This window comes from Procambarus clarkii, chromosome 11 (assembly GCF_040958095.1).
Source record: "Procambarus clarkii isolate CNS0578487 chromosome 11, FALCON_Pclarkii_2.0, whole genome shotgun sequence".
In the NCBI taxonomy this organism is placed as follows: Eukaryota; Metazoa; Arthropoda; class Malacostraca; order Decapoda; family Cambaridae; genus Procambarus; species Procambarus clarkii.
In genome coordinates, this window is record NC_091160.1 from 33593529 (window position 1) to 33614761 (window position 21233).

General features: G+C 37.0%; 1 protein-coding gene across 2 annotated transcripts; it reads left to right on the forward strand.

Moving 5' to 3' along the window:
• Positions 1-2740: 2740 nt before the first annotated feature.
• Positions 2741-18782, forward strand: LOC123758287 (proline-, glutamic acid- and leucine-rich protein 1). 2 transcript variants are annotated; one of them, XM_045742480.2, is made up of 16 exons: positions 2741-2883; positions 3522-3726; positions 6124-6188; positions 6878-6974; positions 7177-7335; positions 8134-8205; positions 9144-9374; positions 10058-10270; positions 10636-10748; positions 10857-11100; positions 11255-11464; positions 12242-12445; positions 13788-13902; positions 14670-14977; positions 16568-16720; positions 18607-18782. In XM_045742480.2, exons 1-16 carry the CDS (start codon positions 2834-2836, stop codon positions 18673-18675), a joined length of 2508 nt encoding a protein of 835 aa, XP_045598436.2. In that variant the 5' UTR covers positions 2741-2833; the 3' UTR covers positions 18676-18782. The 2 variants fall into 2 exon arrangements, with proteins under 2 accessions (XP_045598436.2, XP_069178640.1); XM_069322539.1 differs by having other exon boundaries at positions 2867-2883; positions 3559-3726.
• Positions 18783-21233: the final 2451 nt, after the last annotated feature.

Sequence of the window (21233 nt, forward strand, 5' to 3'; positions counted from 1 at the left end):
TTCGAATCCTCGTCATGGCCCTTGTGGATTTGTTCATTTGATGCATCACGTTATACAATACAATACAATACAATACAATTTTATTTAGGTAAGGTACATACATACAATAAATATTTACAAGGATTGTTTGACTTATAGGTATAGCTAGTACATACAATGCCTAAAGCCACTATTACGCAAAGCGTTTCGGGCATGATAAACTTAAATGACAAGCTTAATACTAATTGAGCATAATGAGTAGAATGAAAACAAGAAATGAAAACATAGATGAAAAAGCAGCACAAATACAATTATGTCGACAAACAGCGCTCTTTAAAGAAAAAAACAGACATTGGTTGACAATAGAAGGGTAAGGTAGGTTACAGGGAATTTATTAGGTATAGCTTCGCTTTTAACTTAAACTGGTTGAGAGAGGTACAGTCTTTAACATGGTTGGGAAGGTCATTCCACATTCTGGGCCCCTTGATTTGTAGAGCATTTCTAGTTTGATTAAGTCGTACTCTAGGAATATCAAAACTGCATTTATTTCTGGTGTGATGCTCATGGGTTCTGATACAACCTTCTATGAAGCTTTTGAGATCAGGATTGGCATTATAGTTTAGCGTTTTATATATGTATAATACACATGAGAGAATGTGCAGTGACTTAATGTCTAACATATTCAGAGATTTAAGTAGGGGTACCGAGTGGTGTCTGGGGCCAGAATTGGATATTGTCCTAATAGCAGCTTTGTGTTGAGTAATTAGAGGACGTAAGTGATTTTGGGTAGTAGAGCCCCAAGCACAAATACCATAGTTAGTGTGATCTCTGTGTGTAAAGGGGACCTGACTTCCAGCAATGAGGAATTAACCAACACGGGATCCTTTAGAATGTTTATAGTACAATGTACTTGCTCGACATGGTAACACACTGACAGTGGGAGTATGCTAGAGGGCAGACACAGCAGAGGAAGTTACAGATGAGCATGATGTGATAAATGCTGCAGCTGAAGCCCCAAGCTCTTATAATGGGGAACTTTAACCACGAGACAATAGACTGTGAATCTAACATTACAAGCGGAGGGAGAACAATTTCTAGACCTGATACAGAGACTGCTTTCTCGTACATGTGACAGAGCCTATCTGAAGTAACAACATTCTTGGTCTTGTGTTAACATCAGGAGAGGGCATGATCGATCACATCCAGGTAGGGAAGCTCATCCTTTCATGTTACCACAATATTCTAAGATGGATTACAATTCTAGAAACCCATATAAAGGTCCAGAACGATGACTTTCTACCTATCTTCGAGGAAAGTGATAGAATGAGACAGGAATTGCAAAATTCATTCTGGATGGAGTAATAGATTAAGGCATGGGAGCATTAAGGAGAAATTTCAAAAAGGTCATCACTAAACTTGTTAAAAAAAATAAGAACCAAGGAGAGAAAAACATAAAAGAACTAAATGGATGACAAGGGCAGTAAAAAGAGCTTTACCACCAAAGCAAAAGCAAGACATATGTGGAGAGCCTAGTGTTACAATTGATATGTTTGTCCTGCACACCGCCCCCCTATCCAGTGGGCAGCGTTGGATAGGTTACAGTCACTCAGTTACTACCTACAGTTAGCAAACTGGGGATATTTGGCTAAGCAAAACCACTGAAAGAAGTGTCATTTCACCAGGAAACACATAGACTATGTGATTCGAAGCCGAAGACTATGTAGCACTATATACATAACGAGTGTACGAAGCACTGTTCCCGTGCTAAATAGACCGTTTTCCGCCATGAACCACGTGTACGAGGATGAGGTATTGTTTTGAGAACAGGAGCAAGACATAGTTTAAAGTCTTCGACACTAAGATCATCTCAGTTCGAATTAAGTCTTGACAGTTCATATGGAACGAGTTCCATATGAACTGGAAAATAGTTCCTTCAAAATAGTTCTATTATGGACAAAATAGCAGTCCAGATCACTGGACAATTTAAGAGCCCGCAAGAAGTTGGTAAGAGAAACTCATTATATCATCACTGTCTATGTGTCGTGTGAGCTGTTGGTGTGTGTGAAGCATGCTGGTCTTCTGCTATTATACTCTAGAAACATTCTGGAGTTCGCGGCAATGAATTCGCGTGGCGCAAATCCTCAACGACCGCGAATAAAATTAACTTTATAATCAAGAAAGCGTTTGATACGCTTTTCTTTGACCACCGCAAGGAGTCTTGGAGAGAAGCGGGTGTATAATTTTGTGCTTAAATGAAACTCAGAGATAAGGGAAGGAGGGAAAAAGGAAGGGAATACGGGATAGAAGGAGGGAAAGATGGAGAAAAAGAGAGCCAAAAAGAAGAAATCAACAAGGAAGAGGATGATAATTAGGGAAATAGGAAATTAAAGAGAATTAGAGGGCTATAGAAACAATGATATTATTGTTGATAATACTCTATACCTATTATGACGCATGTTTTATTCCTAACTTGTACAACTACACATGACTTTGTCTAAATCTGAAAACATATGCATAGAGGGCAGCACAAATCGTCCAACAGACAGTGCGATACATTGGTTGCCAGGATCAGGCTAGGCTACCGTTTCCAGTAGCAGCAGGTGGCTAAGAGACAAATTTCCCTATGCTTTCCACCTCAGGTGTAAATTCTGTGAGTAGGAACTGGGTGTTGATCTCACACACTACATTAATCAGTGCACTGCTCACACTGCACAGTCCAGTAGAATCAACGCAACAAGATTTTAAAAATAAATCCTGCTTTACAAACCTGCTCACAATTTTGGAAACGGTAACCAGCTATTTAGACAAAGGATTCCAGTGGACATAGACCTCAATAAAGCTTTTGATATGCATAATGGAGCAGTTCGACTGTAACATGACGTTTAACATAACAATTAAGACAAAGTAAGTAAGGAAAGAAATGACTTCATGTAATGTATAGGCTAGGACTAGGCTATTTGAATAGGCTATAGAATAGGCTATTTGACCTGGGTTCGTATCCTGGTCGGGGAGGATTGACTGGGAGCCAATCCTAAACTACGCCTCTGTTCACCCATCAGTGAATGGGTACCTGGTTGTTAAACGATTTGGCGGGTCGTATTCCAGAGAAAATTAGAATTAAGGACCTGGCCGAAACGTTGTGCGTGCTAGTGGCTTTACAACCATGTTAGAACTCTTGTATATAAATAAATAAATAAATAAAATATGTAAACCTCGGCCTCGTTCCCGCCCTCTACAACATCTCCCGTGAAGCGTCAGTGGTTAAGAATAATTAAATCATTGTTCAATTATTATTAATAAACTAAACTATTATAATAAACTAAATTATTATTATTATTATTTTCTTAATTGTATGACTGAGTAAATCTAGGAGTCACATTTCGGTATAAAATTTAGTATATTTCCAAGTTCAGTTATATGCAATCACGTTCAACATTCATTACCTGTAATACTGTATGCAAATATTTCATTTATCTGTAATTTTGTACATGCTTCAACCAAAAGGTTCCTGTGTACGAAATGTTTAAAAAGGTGTTTGTTAGTATACGAACTGACGGTGCAGGAAAACAACAAACACAGGTGTACGAAGTGCCCCACGAGGCGGACCTCCATGTGGCCGGGTGTGTCTCCTCCTCCAACATGGACGTGTACACCAACATATGCTCCAGGCTCCACGCCCCCCACGTCTCCTCCAGCGCCACCCTCCTCGCTGAGGCTGTCCACAATACCGGACTCTTCCAGAATGAGGTACTGACGAGTGTGTGGGGTCCCGTAGCCTAGTGGTCTACGTCCTCTACTCGCACAACTGGGGGTATCCAGGGCACAGGACTTAAAAGGGTTTTATCTGAATGTATGTGACATGTTTAGTTCACCTGATGCCTCTCGTCACCTAGTAATAAATACGTACAAGGGGGGTTAAGCAGAGTGTCGTGGGTTTCAACTTAGAAGTGGCCTCAGTAAGTTTAATGTACAGGGTTCCAGTACCGACAACGGGAATATATAATGTTGACCAGGTAGGAGACCGTTTTATTCAGGGATAATCGCAATATTATTTTTAAAACCATTGATAAAGCAGGATTCTAGAATTTGTGGTCCCTGCACCACCCTGTGGTGCAGTGGTAAGACACTCGTCTGGCACTTCGCGAGCGATTTGGTCTGGGTTCGTATCCTGGCTGAGGTGGATTGACTGGGCGCCAATCTTTAACTGTAGACTCTTTTCACCCAGCAAAGAATAAATACGTACATGGTTCTTAAACAATTTGGCGGGATCGTATTTCGGGGGAAAATTACGATTAAGGACCTGCCCGAAACGCTATGCATGCTGGTGACTTGACAATAAAGTAATAACTTGTATATATAAATAAAAAACAAAGTGGCAGTTTGATGATTGGTGTTTCTTTGAGCATTGTTAGACAGCGGACTGTATCAGAAAAAAATATAGTTCTGTACAGTATGTAAAGAATTATCAGTATATCGAACTCTTGGCCAGCATGAGGAGTGTGGGCGTGTGTCATACTGACCGGCGATATTGTTACCCTTTCTCGGGTTGACTACTTCCTGTTCTTTGAGATATATACAAGAGTTGTTACATTCTTGTACAGCCACTAGTACGCGTAGCGTTTCGGGCAAGTCCTTAATCCTATGGTCCCTGGAATACGATCCCCGCCGCGAAGAATTGTTTTTTCATCCAAGTACACATTTTACTGTTGCGTTAAACAGAGGCTACAGTTAAGGAATTGCACCCAGTAAATCCTCCCCAGCCAGGATATGAACCCATGACATAGCGCTCGCGGAACACCAGGCGAGTGTCTTACCACTACACCACGGAGACTGTTCTTGTCTGAAGCATCTAAAACTTGCACTGATGTTACAACTGTGACATTATGTAGTAATGTCACATACCTTGTCCTCACTGTAAAATGCAAAATTTTATATATTTGTTTTATTTGAGTAGTTAGATTTGTAGCAATTGTTTATTTGAGTAATTAGATTTGTAGCAATTGTTTATTTGAGTAATTAGATTTGTTTTAAAGAGTATCAATGATGTAGTTGTTTCAAACTTGGGTCAGAGAGACTACTCAAGAAGCGCAACTCTGTGGGTCGGTATCCAGCACTCCTGCATTCCTTAGCTTAGGTAAAGGTTTATTATTCAGACAATTCTCATTGTTATTTATCATGTGACTCATTATGTATTATGTTTCTCATTATTAGCTCATGTGCCTCTGTAATCTTTTCCACCACTGCCCATGGGATGGGTGTGTGGTTCGTAATAAATTAACTTCACTAAAATACTAGTTTTTACAAAAATTGTACTGAATAACTATGTAAAGGAATTTCCCTTTGGTGTACAAAATCCCTAAGTGACAAAAATATTTTCTGGTCATAGCCGTGTACAATTTTTCTGGCTAACCCCACAGCTTACTTTGTGATGGTATATCCCAAGAGGTTCGTTCCCTGTGGGCCAATATCATTTATAGTTGGTGAAACTTTGCATAATATAGGTCAGTTTCTTGTATACAAAATTTCTCGTGCACGAGTCTGTAACGTGTAGTGCATTCGGCTCATTATTGAATCATACCGAGTTTGATTTCTGGGCATGTCAAAGTGTTGAACACATTTCTTTCCGCCAAGTGCCCATGTTTACCTAGCAGTAAATAAGCTCCTGGGAGTTATTCAACTGTAATGTTGGTGTAGTTGATTGAGGGGCAATGACGATCTTGGTGCTGAAGGCGAATCGTTGACCTCAACAATGGTAAACTGCTGTACCATGCAAGCAGACTTTCTGTTAATTATAATTCATACTTAATTATAATTTGTATTTAATATTATGCTAAGTAGTCTTCACAGTTTGATACTTTCTCGTGATAATTACTTATTTACTTTCTATTAAATATTTTTACTTATCAGAATTCACTGTATTTACAATGGCCCCTTACAATTAGCATCAGTTTCCTAAATTTATGGTCTTGTTTAATTAAATGAAAGTTATGGTATACTGTACACTTAATTATAAAGTTATGGTATGTTAGTCTAGTGTCATGTGAGATTAGGAGCCAGTTGGAAAAGGGGCAACTTGGTGTTAAACTATATACATTTCAGCTCTTGTGTGAAGCAGTGATCTGACACATCACGTTTCTTTTACAGATTCCTCATCTTTTGGATGCTCATGTGGGTGATGTAAATACTTTACTAAACAATGGAAAAACCAGGTGAGTTGAATTGGACTCGGTCCTTTCTCAAAATATCACTAGATAAAATTTTTGGCATGCACATTACAATTTTTGCAGTAGTCAAAAGTAGTCAAATTAAATTTTTGAAATGCTTTTGTGGGAGATAGTTCATCTAATAAAAAATAGATCTTTGCAAAATTGTCCAAATAGTCTGAACAATGAACACTTTACTGTACTAAGCCCAAGGATTGGGGTTCTGTACTATGTGGATACAGACCATTGTACCACTTTTTGGATACAGGTTTAGACCTATGGGTTACTGCACTGCAGTATTTGGGTACAGGATAAAGATGGCGCATTAAAACACTCCCTGAACCATTGCAGTTTTTCCATGGTGCTGTATTCAAATAGTATAGTGGTGTACATACCAGTTTCAGTGGTAAAGGTCAGGATACAGTTTAGGAGAGGACAGATTGGGACCTTCACATACTTGTTTTAAAATCGGGAAACTATTATATGAAGCAGATTTATCTTGCTGTTGTTAAAGACCTATTTAGATTATGTATAATAATTGGATAAGCTTATATTCTGAAAATACCTTATACTGGCTCCAACTATTTCTTATAACATTGAGTCCATGTACAAAATCCATCAAAAATGCGATTAGAGTCGTGTTAAGAGTTTCTGTTCATTAGTTCACTGATTGTGTGTGTGTGTGTTTGTTTCAGGGAAGATGGGGTGAAGCTTTTACTTGCCTTGGTGAATCAGTGTCCCCGACGTCTGCTGGCCACACAAGGGGAGAGATGGTTCCGCTTTTCTGGTCAGGTTAGTACAGCATTGTAGTACAGTCCTGTACAATGTATTCCCTCTCTAATGGACCAATACACCAGAGTCCTTCCATAGTAACTGAAGTTTTTTTATACCAATCTATTTTTTATTAGCACAGTATATGTTTAATTTTAAATAGACTATCAGCTATCAGTTCCTGCTGTGAATACAATACTAAGAAGTAATTGTTCGCTTATAGGTTGTGAGCTCGGTTCATGGTGCAAGAGCAAAGACTAATGCCTGTCAGGTTATGACCATCATCCTCAAGAGCCTGCCCTATATCCCTGAGCTACAGAGGTCTGTGCTCTCTAAGCCAGCAGCTCCTCTGGTGCTGGTGTTGGCTGCTGCGGATTCCTTGGTAAATACAATTAATACATGCTATTAATGTATTTCAAATTCTGTGCTTATTTTTTGTTACTGTTGTTCATTTTAATGTGGCAAATAATAATCTAATTTTTAATGTATCCTGCAATGTCATCACTGTTTTATCTTTTTTACTAAAGCTCCACTGGTTTACAATACTGTAGTTAGAAACAATAAATCTAGGTTTTTATGGACTAGGTAGCTGGTGTGAGTGATATTGTTCATATCACTGAGACAATCGCCAAGTCTGCATGTGTCGGCATTTGATGACCCAAGAGCAGCAGAAACTAGCCTTTTCATTTCTTTGTATAAAATAACTCGTATTTGTTATCTACAGTTTTATCATTGCAGGTTACACAAAACTTTAGACTGACAGTATACAACTAGTAATGAATATATATATTTTGCTGGTGATAGACTGGGCCCAGATTAACGAAGCAGTTATGCAAATACTTACGAACGTGTACATCTTTCCTTAATCCTTGACGGCTTTGGTTACATTTATTAAACAGTTTACAAGCATGAAGATTTTCCAATCAACTGTTGTTATTGTTATAAACAGCCACCTGGTGCTTCGGAGCTCATTAACTGTTTAATAATTGTAAACAAAGTCGCCAAAGATTGAGGAAAGATGGACAGGTTCGTAAGTGCTAGCGTAACTGCTTCGTGAATCTGGTTCCAGGTTTACAGCATTATGAACCCAGTATTGCAAGTTGAGCATTTGAAATAATAAATCCGTCACACTTTCAGTTAATACTGTACAGTACTTGATTAAATATAATTTCATTTACAGTGGAATTGTGCAGCACTGGAGTGTTTATATGAATATCTAAAGCTGAACCCTGGTCAGTGCTTACCTCACAAGGTAAATATGCCTTCCGGTCTTTTGCTTGTGAAGAGTTGTTTGCCTGCACATGACATGTCCAACTAAGAATTAATTAGGTATCCACAATAAGGACAATACTGTAAATGATTTCCATAGTTGTTATTATTTTTAAATTGCCTTTATTTGTAAATGCCTTTGCACATTGATTTCAAATTTTCAGTTTGGGTAATCAAAACTTTGGTCTCCTGTTAGCAGAGCTGGTACTGTGATTTGTGGCTTAAATTATATTATTTAGGTTACTTTTTAAAGTGAGATTGTCATTAATTTATGCAAGTCAAAGTTCTATTTATTGTTGAGAAGTGACTCTCATATGTCATATGAGAAATATGTGCTTACTTTGCTGTTTACAAGGGGCTATATGTAGCTCTAGGGCCCCACCTTGGTTATTGTTCTGGGAACTTTTATACCTGATATAAGTGGTTAGGGTGTGTTTAAATATACAGTGAGTGTAAGTGTAGAAGTATAGTGACTGTGCATGTGGTGAGTGTGTGATGTGTGCGACATTTGTTCAGTAAGCTAAGGTTACGGTATTCTTTCTAAACTTGATTGTGTGCTGGTGTTATTAAAGAAAAAAAAATTATTATTTATTAAAGAAAATGGATTTTTCTAGGTATGTATTTGTAATGTAACCTCACCAGGTTTAATATAGGCTTTACAGGAACGTACTCCCTGTACATAGCGAGGGATGCATGTGCAATTCACACTCAGCCTGCCTTTCTACCCCCCCCCCCTGCAAGCTTGAGTCAGGATAAAATGTGAAGTGGCTCAATAAGATCGACCATGTTGTGGTTCAGGTGGTGGGAGAAGTTGGCTTTATGACAAGCGAACCAGGGCTTGTAAAATGTTTCTGAGTACATGATTTGAACTTTCTACAGTTCACTTTAATTATATGTTTAATAAGTTTGCATTTTATTTAGATGGCTCTCGAGGAGCATGTCATTAGGTACTTGGACAGCCCTCTGACAAGAGTGGGCCAGAGGGATGCAGTGTTCTTGGCAGGGCAAGTGTTTGCTGCGTTGCCACTACCGGGTGTGGGCGGCAGCGGAAGTCAGGGACGGGCCGAGGCCAGGGGTCGGCAGCTTGCCCACCTCTTGGCTCTCTCCCACAGTCTCATGGATTACCTCTTCGATGGAATTGTAGAGAAAGAGGTGAAAGATTTTTAACCTTTTTGGTGGTGATATTGTATTCATAAAAGATTACATTTTGCAAATTATATCTACTGTATACACTATTGTAAAAAAAAATTCTTTAGTTTTTTGTTCACACACAGTAAAAAGTATTGAAATTAAATTTAATAAATATATTTATTATATAAAGAGAAAATTAATAGCTGTTATTTGTGGCAGTACGAGTAATTCTGTTGGTGTGGAGATTAACTTTTGATTGTATATTCTTTAGGCAGCTTCTGAAAATGTCAAGAATTAATGATTAAATATAATAAATTTCATGTTTATATGAAGTCATTTGAAAGTTTTTTCTTTCAGAAATGGATTCTTATAACCTCATGTTTAATAACTTGTATATATGTATGTATGTATCGCTAAAAACTCAAAATGACTGGACCAGGATTCGAACCTATGATGTTCAGGATCACCCCAAACGTACACAGTACTAGTACCGTGACCACTGCACCAGACAATCAATGACGCGGAGGTTACGGAACTGTGTACGTTTGTGGATGATCCTGTACGTTATGGGTTCGAATCCTGGTCGGGTCATTTAGAGTTCTTGGTGATCTATGGCTTGTGTGTTCCTGCAGCCTTTGTCATATATAATGTATGTGTATATGTATATGTATATTTATTTATTTATTTATTTATTTTATTTCTAGAACTATGAACACACAAGAGAGTACAGCTTACACCTCGCACCTCTGGAATCACCAGGAGAAATCAACACAGATCCTCTCAAAACACATTTGGCTGCCGTGACTCGACTTGTGAATTCTTTAAAGTTTATTGCGGAGATGATCACTTCAGATGCTAATGAGTCCGTAACAGTTGTTCCTCTTGACCTGTTGGGTGTAATTTTCAGGTTGCTGCAGGTAACAGATACTTTTTGTTGTTGTTGCATGAGTAATGGAGTGTGGCATATAGAGGGCAGGCTAATGTAAATACTAGGGTCATGCAGAGGGTGTGCGGTTGATGCAGAGGGTGTAGGGTTGACACACGGGGAACATATTTAAGAATACTGTAGTTAAAGTTGAAAAGTCTTCCAAGGCATAACATATTTATAAAAAATTTGCTTTGAGATCATTTTTTAATTTGTTATTATTCTTTTAAGGATTGTAGTAGCATTAAATGATTGTAGCAAAAAAATAATGACATTATTGTAGTAACAAGCATAATTACTTTGTAGATATTAAGTTACTATAGATATTATAGTAACCAAGCTGGTATACCGTTGCAGGTGGATCTTCCATCGCTGGCCAAATACCGAAGTCAAGAGCACAAGCTGCTAGCCTTTCTAGTACCATCTCTACACCAACACTGCTTGCTGCTGCTCAGGGATGTGTTGTTAAGGTCAGTTCCTAGTATTTAATCATATTTCATAAAAGACTTGCAGTATAATTAATTTTGTCTCTTCAACCAGTTACCAAATTATAACAGTTGAATTCCTTTTCTGACTAGCATCGGTGAAAGTGTTGACATGTACTTTGGAGTGATTGCTGATCATCTTCTCTCTACCATAAAGACAACCGTAATACCCAACCAACCAGGATGGGGTACAAGTGGTCAACAGATGAGGATCATGGCATATTCTCTCATGTCTACCGTTATACAAGTGTCTAGCGGTAGACATAAGCCAGACCCTCAGTTGATCAGTGTGGTCCTTCAAGATGTGACGCCCAAGAGCCAGACGGTTACATTACAGGTCGGTGTTGATTTATTGTTATTGTTATTTGTTGTTACACACACAGGTGGGTACAGGAGCAGACAACTTCTGACCCCTGTTAGCATGGTTGAAAGCTTTCCCTTCCTATAGCCCATGGATATATGGTTTTTCTTCAGGCATTGTTTTCTTACAGAGCAAGCAGAAAAAAGGCCTGAGTTCCCTGATGTTATCCAAGAAGAAGAGTAAGAAGAAGGGGTACACAGTGACCGTTGCAGACTCCGTCAGCCAAGCAGGGCTCCTGCCTCGTATTGAATGCTTCTCTCGTGCAGCTCGAGTTGGGCTCGGCCTAATTGAAACTTTGTTCACTTATGCTAGTCATTCTATGACGCTGAAAACTCAGCAGGTAAGTTTTGATTGGTTTAACAATTTGTGTGTCCTGTATATCAATGATATTGTTTACTATTGTTGAGGCTAATAAGTTTTAGAAGCTTTATAATATTGAATTTCACACCAACAATAAACTTAGTATAGTGGCAATCCTTTTATACTTATGCTACTTCTACCATATGATTGATGAAATAAACACAACACGATTAGAGTCCTTGCACCTTTATTTAAAGGCATTAGGGAGATAAAAGCTGTAATTTTATTAGGTAAAACAATATTGACTACCAATGACTACCTTGACTATCAACTTGGTAGTCAAGGCAAGACCACCAACACATTCCATTGATCAATTTCTGAAAAACAAATTTTTTGTATCACATAATGTGTTGCATAAAACTAAAAAAACTCAAATTCTTCAAATATAAATATGTAATATTTACAGTATGTATTAAAGTTTGCCTTGTAAACATTTTGTAGGATTTCTTTGCTCCATCTTGCCCTAAACCCTTATTCTCGTACCCCCTTCCAAGCGGTAATGGCTTAGCGCTCTTTCCTCATTATTACTTCTGCACAAAGGATTATTGTTGTGTAGGGTATCAGAAAATATGATTAGATGGCAGTGTTTACACTGATGGAAAATCTATGTGTAGCCATTTTTCATAAGGTACAGAGTAATAAATAAATACTTAAAATAAAATTATATTTATTTTCATCCTTGAAATGTGTCCTGTTATTAACTACAGTATATATATATATATATATATATGAGCATTCTCTCCCTCCTTCCCCCCAGTCACTTCAGACAAGTGTGATGGCTGTGACTGCGACTGTGGCAGGAGCCACTAGAATACCTGTTATTTATGAGGATGGTAAAACTAGAGCGCAGCTGTTTAAAACTCTGGCCAGTATAGCAACTGTGCCTCACCCAGGATGTCCTCCGCCATACACTGTAATCCTCCACCTTCTTCAGAAGGGACAAAACGACCCGGATACGTTGGTACGAAACTTTCTTTGTCAAATGTTGTCTTTTTCAAATTAGGGAATTTTATTCATAAATGTTTGTACATTTAGTTGTGGTTTTTACACAAATTTACAGTAAATTATTTACCTAAGAGGAAGTCGTAATAGTTGCGTAAATTGTAATCACTATAATTATATACGGTATATACACAAAGAAATCATACTAATGTGATGTATATGAATAAAAAAATCATTTGGAGCACCGAGGTGACTGGAACCAGTGATCAGGATGCTCCCGGGCTGTGCAACCTATTACCGTGTCGTGGTACAGGGATAAGTGCACAGCTGGCAGTACCCTGATTACTAGTTCGAATCACCTCGACTCCTCTTGATTATACACTGTATAATCAAGAGGTAACTGCAGAAGGCCTATTAGCCTATATCCACCCAAACTTATTTGGGTGGATACTTGATTATACACTGTATAATCAAAATTTAGAAGCTACATTTATGAGTAACATAAATAAAATCTTTATAGTTTTCAAATTCGGGAACTTTATTCATAACTATTTATGCAAATCATTACAAAAATGGCTGTACTAATTAGGTGTACAGGAGTTTAAATCAAATTTACGTTTTTGCTTTTGATGATTGCGAAGTTGATTGCTTTCTCGGACCCGTTTAATTGTGCGTCATTAGAATGCATACGTACACCTTCTGTGTAGGTACCCTCATTTCCACTTGCCTGTAAACCAGAATAGGCAGGAATTGATTATCTAATAGGCTGTGATTCATACATCAGACATGAGCAGCTGCATCCAACAGCTTGGTTGAAAAAGCTGGGAAAAGTTAGATGTTTATCAGTATGGATATGGAGGGATACCAGAAACTCCCTCACCACCAACTTTACCTTGTCCAGTCTCTGTATAACCAGTTCTTGCTCTGTTGGACTTCTGGAAAAAAGTATTAGTCCAGTTAAGTAGAGTTCCACGGCATCATGCTCTAGCCTCGAGAAGTCTCGGTTATCTTATGTTTTGAGCACTGTTTGGGATTATGTATATTCTTTCTTTAAAGCATTCTCCAGGCCGTCTACTTCATTATATATTGTATTTGTCATGGGAGTAATTATCTTATGACAAAGGTGTCAGAAAAAGTGAATTATGAAGGACTTTGAAATGCAAAACTTCCATACAGTCTTAAACTGCAATCTGTATTTGAAGAATAAATTCTAGTTTCATATGCTCCTGCATTTGCAGCTACTCTTGTTATATAGGTTTTAGTGTTTGTTTTGGCAGTAACTTGTATACAAGGGTTACAAATTACATTTTTAGACATAGGCATGTTTGTTTATTTTGCATAAAAATTGATTACCCACACAGGTGGTGTCAACGTGCCAGGCTGCATTAGGAGGCATGAGTTTCATCATGGCTAACCCACAGGTGTGCTCTTTAGAGCACAGCTCGCACCACCACCCACATAATGGTACTGGTAATGGTATGTATACATCGTTGTCATTGTGCTGGGGAGAAATGGTAGGGGCTGATCCATTATGGTCTTGACTCTTGAGTACCCTTGAGTTACAGGGCAGTGCCGATAGTGGAGTATCATTATCGAGAACACTGCACACAACAGCAATATTTAATTTGATGAGGTGGGCAGCACATCAACTTGCCCAGAGCTTGTCGGGGAACCAGTCAGAGATCACCTCAGCTGCCAGCCACCCCATAACCACAGATGATCACTATGCTTTTGTGGATTTTTCTTGTTACTTTGCAAATTATTTGACACAAAATTATGCAAGTACTATATATAATTTTGTCAACTACATAGTGATGATTTGCAAACTAATCCATATTTTGTGATAATAAATAAGGAATGGCTTATAAACTTATTTTGCAACACACAAACTATCATACATGCACCATTTTTTTATTAATTTCCAAGCATTTTGACAGAATTTATAATTTAATTTTAATAAATAACAGCATGTAAATACAGTAGTAAAATAAACACTTCATGCTTTGCTGATCGGGGCCCCAAGAGCCAGGTGGTTCACTCGGGTGCACAGGGAGGGGCTCAACCACTGACTTGTTAATAAACTGAATAATGAAAGAATATTTATACATGTATATATAATATAATATTATATATATAATATAATATTATATATATAATATAATATTAATTAATTACTTTTTTTTATCTTGTCAGTGGTTGATTTATTATTAAATCAAACACTACAGTATTTATAAATATTCCAGATGTTGGTGAAGAAGATGAATTAATAAATTCAATAGAAGAAGAGCCAGTTGAAGTCAATAATAAAAATACAATAGAGAAGCCAGAAAAAGAAACAGGAGAGGAAGAGGAGGAGAAGAATGAGACAGAAGATGAGAAAGATGAGACAGAAGAGGAGAAAGATGAAGCAAATATTAGTGAAGATATTGAAGTTGAGAAGATGATGATAGAAAATGATGTGGAAAAAGAAATAACTAAGTCTCTTGAAGAGGAACAAGAGGAAGAGGTTGAAGATAAAGAGAATGGAGAAATCATTAAGGAGACGAGTCAGGTATACATGTGATGTTTGTCCGTGTTATCCTGATGGCTAATTTCCCAGACATGTTGCGTAGTTACCGTGCTTGGAAGAGTAATACTCTTTGATGTATATCAAACGTGAATGTAGTTTTTTAGCATTAAAAAAAAAATCCTCAGATCTTTCATAGTTGAAATTAGTTGTCATGATAGTGAGGTTTTCATTACAGGGATTGCAGTTAAGCTTTGGTAATATTGTAATATACAGTATATAGTTATTATATATGACCATTTGAAGTCTATGTAGATATCAAGAATACAAGTGCCTAGGTCTATTATTTGTAAGAAACTACTGCAGTGTTAAGTGGAGCCGGTCGGCCGAGTGGACAGCACGCTGGACTTGTGATCCTGTGGTCCTGGGTTCGATCCCAGGCGCCGGCGAGAAACAATGGGCAGAGTTTCTTTCACCCTATGCCCCTGTTACCTAGTAGTAAACTAGGTACCTGGGTGTTAGTCAGCTGTCACGGGCTGCTTCCTGGGGGTGGAGGCCTGGTCGAGGACCGTGCCGCGGGGACATTAAAAGGCCCTGAAATCATCTCAAGATAACCCTAATAGGGATGCACAGGGGTTTGCATGTTGGTTTTTCTTTGTACCAAAATAAGAAAGTTCATTATCGTGACTATCGACCAGCATGTGCAACGCGCTCAACCCCCTCAACTCGCACAGCACCGTCAACCCCGTTTTCTCAGTAATAACATACACATTGTGCTGAATAAGCTAACCAAGCTCAAGTACTTGGCCCTAGGCCTAGATACCATAATATACAAGACACTTGTGGACCTATGTATTGTGGATACAAGATTTTTTAGCTACCCTAGTGTGATCTAAAAAAAAAAATTGCTACAGTCCAGTACTATGGTTTAGTTGTCGTGATATTACAACCTGATCTTGCCTAGTTCTGTACCTTTTTCTTTGCCCTGTATTTTTATCTCTCTTGTTTTCTTGCCATAGTTGTTGTTCCACTTCCAGTCATGCGGTTCCTTGTAAAAGTCCCCATTTTTGGGATGATTGTATGTCTTGCTTTCCTATTGTCCCTAAGGGTCATTTGTCTCTCATTAGAATCATTGGCAAGTCTGGTACCTTTTCTCGCCTTTTGTTCTTGTACTGCCGTGTTGAGTGATATTTTGCTCCTTTTGCATATCTAGCGAAGTAGACAGTGCTACATAGTCCTCCTGGCTTGGTACCCTCTTTTAATAATTACTGATTTACATGGTATTGTAAAGAACAAATCCATAAGGGCCGTGACGAGGATTCGAACCTGCGTCCGGGAGCATCCCAGACACTGCCTTAATCCATGGCCCTTGTGGATTTGTTCATTTGATGCATCACGTTATTGTGATCTCTGTGTGTGATGGTATTGTATTTTGCTAATTAAACTTTTAAAATTATAACCCCAAAATTTAAATTTTTTGTTAACAATCTATAAAATTTTACTATATATTATGGTACATTGCTAGGTATTTTAATTTTTACATACTGTGTATACTATAGTATAGGAAAGTAACTTTATATTGTGCCATTATATTTTATTTATTGCTAATTATATATATATATTTCCTAACCTTAGGTGGGTGTTCCTGACAAAATAAAAAATGGAGATGAGAGAAATAGCATTTCCTCTCATAAGCAGACCAGCCAAGAAGATCCAGTACCTCGTGGTAAAAGAAGTGCTGCAGAGGATTCAACTTCACGTAAGAAGCCAAAGCAGAAAGAGAATAAGGTTAGTTTAAACACTTTTACATAACAATCAAGATTTTAACACTATAAATTTACTGGATTGCTGGGTTACATTGAATTATTTTAATACTAGGAAATTGTGATAATTTAGATATGTAAGCATATTCTATCAAGGTGGTTCTATGGAGCAATGTCCCTGTGGCCCGGTCTCTGATCAGGCCTCACGGTTGATGATTTGGTCAACCAGACTTCGAAAAAGCAGCCGACAGTCTAACGTATGAATTACAATTCAGCTGATCAGGTATCAACATTTCAGCCCGTCCTCCAAAAATGGGGAGGTAAATGTAACAGCCCCATAAGTGCAATTATGTACTATGTATGATAGTCATGAAATGTACTTATTAGTATTAAAACGTACTGTCAATTCGGAGGATGGGTTGCAGCGACATTTTCCTTGTCTTCTATAACACCCAAGGTGATGTTATAGTGGTCAAGCAGTTGTGAGGCAGTTTCCTAATATTTGGGGGCCAGTGATAGCAGGTGTTTTGCACGTCTGTACACCCAAATAATACTGGGCTTCTAATGGAATCACTTTCCAGATTGGTGGGAGACTTATGTAATTACTTTGAATTAGTCCGAGTCGAAATTGGATATACAGTACTACACCGTAAATATTGGACTAGTAATATGTGATGAGATAAAGTTATATCTTTCACAAATATGAATGGGCGAGTCCTTTAGAGAGGTAACAAAAATAAGCGCTCCAGAGCAAATTTAGCCAGGAACATGTTTTCAGATTTATATTTGTTATATTTTGCCATAAAAAACTTTATAATTCTAGATTTTTCAAATATTACTGGAAAGACCAGTTATATAAAATGTGCAAGATATGAAACTGTTTCCTAATTATAAACTATGGATCTGGTGTTTTTAATTTTATAGAAAAAATAGTTAAAATTTTAAACATTTTGGTAATGCAAATTATAAAGCCTGCTTAGGTGTGTATTTTGCTGATATTTCATCATAATGAAGTATAAAAAATTGAGAATTGAAAACTGAAGAAATTTTTTATTTCTTGCAGGAAATTTCAAATTTAATTGCAAATCCTTAACAATAAGTTTTAATTATATATTACAGTATTGCACAGTATAAAATGCAATACTGTAATATTATATATATATATATAAATAAATTAAATATTTACATTTATGACTTTTTTTTTTATGGAAGAAAACTTAGTTGATTGAGCACAAAGAAATCACAATGGCATGATGCAGTATATCTATGAGAAAATCATCTGGTTCTAGTGATTCCCAGGACCCTGCCTTAACCCACTTGGCCACAATGGGACAAAAGCCATTCAACCTGAAACTATTGAATTCACTGGGAGGGTCTGGAGACCCCCAACTGGTGCCACAACCAGGGATTTTATGAATGGCCCACCTACACTCTGGCCTGCGGGTAATGGTATGCACATTACCCGCAGGCCAGTGTGTAGGTGACCAGGATTCATAAAATCCCTGGTTGTGGCACTAGTTTGGGCCTCTAGCCTCTCGCAGTGATTTAAATAGTTTCAGGTTGAATGGCTTTTGTCATTCGATCTCGACCTGTCTTGACCCACTCGTAGCCAAGTGAAAAGACAGGTCTGGGAATCGTTAGAATGCTGGTTCAAGTAGATTCATTGCTCCAAATGATTTTAGTTGAGAGTTCTTTCAAATAAATCTCAGTGTAGCGAATAATCAAGAATTTGTAATGGTGGTAAAAAATACTGTATATAAAACGGTGAATGGACAAATGTGAAGGGTGATAAAGGCAGATACATAACAATAGAGGCAAAGGCAAGGTATTATAAGAGTGAAACATTACCCAAAGTTATATATATAAATATATGCCAACATTATTACTATTTGTATACACTTTTCATTACAGAAACCTGTTGAAGCTCCAACTCTTGACGAAATGTTGGCATCTTTTGTAGATTGTGATCCAGACGATTAAATTCTTGAAGAATTATACTATAAATATTTTTGTTCAGGACGTGATCCTTTGTACCTGCCATCCTACGTTATTAAAATTATGGATTATAAATAAAACATTTTATTAAATGATCTTTTATTGATGTTTTCATTTGTTATCCATGTCAATGCCTTGTACATTTTAAAATTTCACATTTCATACATTGCTCGTCTCACTCCCAGATGCAACCACATCAGGAGTGGTTATTCATGTATAAAATTCATCACTCAAGGAAGAACTGATTTAGAAGCTAGATAGTTATGTGGTACCTAGTTGTTGAGAGTATCACATTATGAAAATAATTTATATTGCAGGATGGTCCATCTAGCTATGATACAGTATAGTAGTGTGTGTATAATAAATAAAAGTGTGGCTACATAACTAAAGAACTTAATTATAATAATGAGTGTGTGGTTACATAATCAGTGATTTGTAAAAATATTTACATGCAAATGTATTTTTACAATGTGTGTGTGTGCGCATGTATGTAAAAAGTTTTACACATGCTATTATGTAGAAGAATATTTTAATACACTTTGATATAGTGGCTCAAGATAGTGCATCACAGTATTAACATTTTCTCACGTTACTTGCATAACTAAGACTGCAGTAAACTGTTAATCTTGCTTGCAGGTAAACATCTGAACCTTCTCGCTCACATGTGCATGCGCACAAAAAAAAAACTTCCAAAATTACATGCGTGCACACTTGCAATAACATATGCAGCCAACACAGTGAATTGGTAAGGCTTTCATTTTAGGATCCTCATTAAAAAATTAAAGTAAGGTTCACGCCTGGTGAAATCAAGTATATGCTTATATGCTTGTTCTGTCTTGGCTAAACAACTTACAAGAAGCTTGTGTAAAAATACTTCATTACTCTAGATTGTCTCATATCCTACCATTACAGAAACTGACAAGTGCTCAAAATTGAACAAATTTATAGTTACAAAAATGATAACTTAAAATTGTGAATATTGATTTAGGCAGGTGATAACCTACACTAGATCAACTCTAAAAAGCCTGGATACCTCGATTAACAGGGTAAAACAATGTTAAAAAGTATAATTATTTGTATATGTAAGCTAACAACTGCAGGATAAAGAACCCTGCCAATATAAAGTAACCATTGGTAAAGTTGGAGTTACATTTAGGTTAACATAAAATTCCTCAGTATTACCTGACTTGTCCAAATTATTTTACTATGTACAGTACTGCAATACACAATATCTATTTTTAATGAAGTGGCACTTATCATTTGGGCTTATAAATATATTTATTTATATTGTATATGTTTAAGCAGGACTTAAAATTAGTTTTATGTACATTACCTATGTACAGTTGAGGATTTTTTTTTTATTTTTATTAGTGTCACTCTTTAGAAATGTAATGCATATCTTAACTAAGTTTGGCATAGCATTACAGAAATTCCAGAATGTACATAATGGGGCTACAATTTTAGTCTTTATACATCACAAAGTTCTTTCACGGCAATAAATCAAAATTGTTGACATTTGACCATTACAACTGAAATAAATATACAGGCACATCATTCAGTGTAGTTTACATTTAATCAAGTGTATGTATATTTATGCATACATCTGACTGACATTGTTACAGCTGAAGTTCATAAACTTGAACCTGATACAAAATACAAATAATACACAATGAATGTTAGGGGGGAGCCTATTTTCCTAAATATTTCATGGTTTGCATAGGTGTTACTTTGGTCAAACAGTCTGGCAAATCAAGAAATTGTCAAAAGAAAAAATCGAGTCAGTGTGACTACACAGCACTCACTCACTCACTCTCTCTCATGTTACTGAATATTCATAAGTTCAGATATCATTCAGGATGCTAATACAACAATGGTGAAAAACTTGTGGAATATTTGCTACTAGAAATTGTCTTAAGCTCTTTATGCACAAATATTAAGACTGGAGCGAGTACAATAACCAGTGAAAAATAAGTAAAAAGAATAAAGATTGGCCAAGCCAGAGTGTGTGTGTGTGTGTGTGTGTGATAGTTCCAATACAGTAATAGAGGCAAATATTTAAGCACATTTGTTTACTTTGGAAAATGGTGTATATTTTAATCAACAAATCATGAAGGTTAAGAAACTTTAATATTAAATTGACATACAGAAAAGGTTTCTTTAAATTTCATATAAATGCTGTGTGTATTTTCAAGGGGAAAAAAAAAAAAAAGAATGCATGAACTTTGGTTAGATAGTAGAGTGGTTAGCTGTAATAGCCCATGGAAACACTCGAGGAGGAAGTACAGGTGGTCTCTTCAACTGATGATAAATGGTCTCTTAAACAAACTAAGTCACATTTGCTTCACTTACAAATAGCCCAACCAGCATTCAGATTCATTACCAGAAGCAATTGTTATGTACTCCTTCGTGTGTTTCAACCCACAGGTGTTTACACAAGTTGTTCCAAGAAGCAAGGCTCGGGTCTCAAGAAAAAATGCTGCATTCATATACAAATATACTAATGTGAATAAATCTTAAAAAGAAAAACGTTATTGTAGAAACAA

Excerpts from the sequence above, each read along its gene's own strand:
- LOC123758287 (XM_045742480.2), top strand. The coding sequence starts at position 2,834 with ATGGAGCAGTTCGACTGTAACATGACGTTTAACATAACAATTAAGACA. Across the intron at positions 6,189-6,877 it reads CTAAACAATGGAAAAACCAG|GGAAGATGGGGTGAAGCTTT; the intron begins GTGAGTTGAATT and ends TGTTTGTTTCAG. Across the intron at positions 11,465-12,241 it reads TGACGCTGAAAACTCAGCAG|TCACTTCAGACAAGTGTGAT; the intron begins GTAAGTTTTGAT and ends CCTTCCCCCCAG.